Here is a 4,439-nt window from a genome sequence, read left to right as displayed (position 1 = left end):
TGGTTGAATAAAGAAACTGCCTTGGCCTTTAGATAGCGAAGAACTTAGATAGGTGGAGAAAAGAGAGTTCAATGCTAGGAGAAAGAAGGCAGGCAAAGAGAGCTGCCATGGAGTGGCCAGAGTCAGAGATGCTGAATTTTTCCCAGTAAGTCACGACCCCGTGGTAACATACAGATTATTAAAAATGGGTCAAATCAAGGTGTGAGAGTTAGCCAATAAGAAGCTAGAGCTTATGAGCCAAGCAGTAATTTAATTAATACAATTTCCGTGTGGTTATTTCAGGGGTTAAGCTCGCAGGGCAGCAGGACACAGACGGTTCCTTTTACAACATTTTAAAAGATAACTAAATGAAGCTGTAACTGTAGATAACATGCTACAGATCTCTCATGATCACTTTGACACACTCTCTACACAAGCTGTGAAACTTCTGGACACTGTAAAGTGTAGCTGTTGGGCAAGCTACAAATCCACTTCCTCTGCATGTAGTCCCTGCCACTGCTGATCCCTCTGTTACTCAGGTAGGCATGATCTCCTTCTCCTCGGATGGGAACCCTAAAACAAAAAACAAACGAAATTTCTGCAGTTGACCACTGCACTCCCCCCCCCCAGCAATGATATCTCACTCATGTCCACTGCTTGTTTATAGCATGAATCACAGAAAGGCAGAGGCCATGAGGAATCACCTGCACTAGTGTTACACCCAGTGACTTTTTCATTCTCAGGGTTCCATTTGGTGACCACACCTTTGTCACTCATCCATGTTGGACCCTGTACTGTGTGTACAAAGCATTTGACAGGTGCTTGCTACCATGTTCACAAGAACTTCATCCATGAGTAGCATCCCAAGGGTGTACTACCTTGAAGTACTTTTCACATGTATGAAAGTGGAAGAAAATGAAATTAGTAAATTCTAAAGGTCTTTAATGATAGACATTTACCATTGCAGTGAAATGGGTCTGTTCAAAATGGCTATGCTCATATCCAAGTGCTGTCTTGGGTGCTCTTTGATGATGAGACTTTAGAGAACATTCCCAATGCCCCTGGAGTCTGTTCCTGTGACAGGTGCAGCTGTGCACACAGCTGTCTGACAAGTCCTGTCCAGCAGTTCTGCAGTGGCTTTCTGAGGTTTTAGAACCCTTAGTGGCCATCAGCAGTTCTGTCTGTATCCTACAAGGGCAGTTAGCAGTAAGGAAAGATTTTTAAGTAGTGATAGCAGACATCATCTACCCCTGATGCCATCATCAGGTTAAAGACTTGGAGTAAAGTAACATTAAATAAAGATAATGGATTAAAATTCATTGGGATGTGGAGTTTATTGGGGACTGTCTATTGCATGTAACACACAACCAACACCAAGGACACCTCCGGTCCAAGGGTTTATTTTTCTTCCATATCAGTAATTCACCTTTCACAGCCACTACTCACACAGTCACAACACTTGAACACAGTAAGAGAAAATGCATTCTGAAAACATACAAGTTGTTATATTCGGTGTTGTCTGCCCACATCCAAGGGCGGTGTGATGACTCTCTGTGCAGGCTGATCCAGTGGTCAAATGACCCCTTGTATCTCTTCAGGAAATTCTGTTATAAAACAGAAAACTAATATGTGTCTCTCAACTTCAGATACCATTGAGTGTCTCCAACTTACAGCTTCTTTTCAGAATGTCAGCAGGTTTGAACTGACAGTAATTGACTTTGGAACCTAAATAATCCTCAGTTCTCAGTGGATATATTTTACTGCCGTAACCCATAGTATACTGACAACCACCCCTCCTTCTGTGGCTGAGAAAGTACCTTGTTAAATCAGTATTTACAGTTATTAACAGCTGTCACCTTAAGTTTGCAACACCTGCCAGTTTGGACAAAGACTTACATGACCATGTATACTTATGTTTGGTATGGGAAGTCCTTCTGTGTGTTGCTTTTATTGATTAATGAATAAAGAAACTGCTTTGGACCTATAGCAAGGTAGAACTTAGGTAGGCAGGGAAAGCTAGGCTGAATGCTGGGAGAAAGGAGGGTGGAATCAGAAAGAAACAATGGACCTACCGCCAGAGTCAGACATGCCGAAAGTTTGCCTGTAAGCCACTGCTACATGGCAATACACAGATTCAAAAAATGGGTAAAATTAATATGTAAGAGTTAACCACTAGCTTAACTCCCCGGTCATTCAGCAGGGGCTGCTCCCCTCTGCTAAGGCCTCTCTCTCCCTAACCCATCCCAACTTGCACCCAGGAACCTCCTCCCTTGTTCCTCCTTTCTGCAGGGCCACAAGATCCGCCAGCTCAGCCTGTTTGGGCATTGGGACTGGGTGCTGAGGGCAACAGGGTGGGCAGGAGTTCCTTTGCTTCAATAGCCTGACTACAGCAAGGAAGGCCTTTTGTCAGCGAGGTCCCTGGCCAGCAAGGGAACCTGATCCTGTTCCAGAGGATCCATCGGAGGGGTGAGTGTGTTCTTGGCCCACAACAGGAGCCAGGAAATGGAGCACAGACATTCCCTGACTCCCTTCACTCCTCGGTCATTGGGCAGGGGCTGCTCCTCTCTGCTAAGGCCTCTCACTCCCTAACTCATCTCAGCTTGCACCCAGGAACCTCCTCCCTTCTTCCTCCCTTCCCCGGGGACACAAGATCCGCCAGTTCAGCCTGTTTGGACATTAAGATGGGTGCTGAGGGCAACGGGGTAGGCGGGAGTGGACAGGAGTTCCTTTGCTTCAATAGCCTGCCTGCAGCAAGGTAGGCCTTTTGTCAGTGAGGACCCTGGCCAACAAGGGAACCTCATCCTGTTCCATAAGATCTATCAGATAGCATTTGAAGGAAGAGATGGGCAGGCACCAAGGCAAGAATTCCTCCACCAATCTGAAAAACAACATGAAAACACCAGAACCCAGTAATCTTACAACAGAAGGTCTCAAACACCCTAATCCAGAAGAAGTGGAAAAAATGACGTTATGAAAGTGATAGAGTCCCTTAAACAGCATGTAAAAAATGCCCTTATAGAAATGGATGAGAAGTATAACAAAAAGTTTGAAGAAAAGAATAAATACGTAAATGATACCCCGGGGAACCAAGAAAAAAAACAATCAAACAGGTAATGGAAACAGTTCAAAAATTGAAAACTGAAATAGAGGCAAGGAAGAAAACACAAACTGAGGGAAAATGGAGGCAAGGAAGAAAACAAAAACCGAGAGCTGGCTGGATATGGAAAATCTAGGTCAACGTATAGAGACTACAGAAACAAGTATAACCAATATAATACAAGAGATAGAAGAAAGAATCTCAGATTCTAAGACACCATAGAGAAAATAAACGCACTGATCAAAGAAAACAGCAAATACAACAAATTCTCATCACAAAACATTCAGGAACTCTGGGACACAATAAAAAGACCAAACTTAAGAATAATAGGGATAGAAGAAGGAGAAGAATTACAGCTCAAAGGCACAGAAAATATATTTAACAAAATTATGGAAGAAAACTTTCCCAACATAAAGAAAGATATTCATTTAAATATTCAAGAAGCATGCAGAACACCAAACAGACTGGATCAAAGAAAAACATCTCCTCGCCATATAATAATCAAAACATAAAACATACAGATTAAAGAAAGAATATTAAGAGCTGCAAAGGAAAAAGGTCAAGTAACTTATAAAGGTAAACCTATCATACTTACACTGGACTTCTCTATGGAAACCATGAAAGCCAGAAGGTCCTGGATAGAGGTACTTTAGAAACTAAGTGACCATGGATGCAAGCCCAGACTACTATACCCAGCCAAGCTATCATTCACTATCAATGGAGAAAACAAAATATTCCAGGATAAGAACAAATTTAAACAATATGTAGCCACAAATCCAGCCTTACAGAAAGTAATAGAAGGAAAATCACAACCCAAGGAATCCAACATTGCCCACACTGCCTACAATAACTCAGACATTACAGAAAGTAATAGAAGGAAAATCACAACCCAAGGAATCCAACATTGCCAATACTGCCTACAATAACTCAGACATCTAGCGACCCTTCACCAGCACAATTCAAGGAAGGAAAACACACAAACCCTACTACAAAAAAAATAATAACAACCACAGTCAACAACCACTGGTCATTAATATCACTTAATATCAGTGTACTCAATTCACCTATAAAAAGACACAGGCTAAGAGATTGGATACGAACACAGGATCCAACATTCTACTGTTTACAAAAAACACACCTCAACCACAAAAACAGATATCTACTCAGAGTGAAGGGTTGGAAAAAGGTTTTTCAAGCAAATAGACCTAAGAAACAAGCAGGTGTGGCCATACTAATTTCTAACAAATCTGACTTCTAACTACAATCAATCAGAAGAGATCAACATGGTCATTTTATACTCATAACAGGAACAATTCATCAGGATGAAGTCTCAATCCTGAATATCTATGCCCCTAATATAAAA

The 4,439-nt window shown here is 41.9% G+C and overlaps 1 protein-coding gene across 1 annotated transcript in view; it reads right to left on the bottom strand.

Moving 5' to 3' along the window:
• Positions 1-250: 250 nt before the first annotated feature.
• LOC101983874 (C-type lectin domain family 2 member G-like) overlaps positions 251-4,439 on the bottom strand; it is an 18,554-nt gene continuing 14,365 nt past the window's right edge. The window contains exons 4-5 of the mRNA XM_026778422.1: positions 1,477-1,583; positions 251-552 (exon numbers count right to left, since the gene is read on the bottom strand). Coding sequence (XP_026634223.1) covers positions 408-552; positions 1,477-1,583 — 252 coding nt within the window. The 3' untranslated portion in view covers positions 251-407. The remainder of the gene's footprint in view (positions 553-1,476; positions 1,584-4,439) is intronic.

Source organism: Microtus ochrogaster, unplaced genomic scaffold, assembly GCF_000317375.1.
Source record: "Microtus ochrogaster isolate Prairie Vole_2 unplaced genomic scaffold, MicOch1.0 UNK142, whole genome shotgun sequence".
In the NCBI taxonomy this organism is placed as follows: domain Eukaryota; kingdom Metazoa; phylum Chordata; class Mammalia; order Rodentia; family Cricetidae; genus Microtus; species Microtus ochrogaster.
The sequence above is the reverse complement of the archived record's forward strand: the minus strand, read 5'-3'. Positions and strand labels throughout refer to the sequence as shown.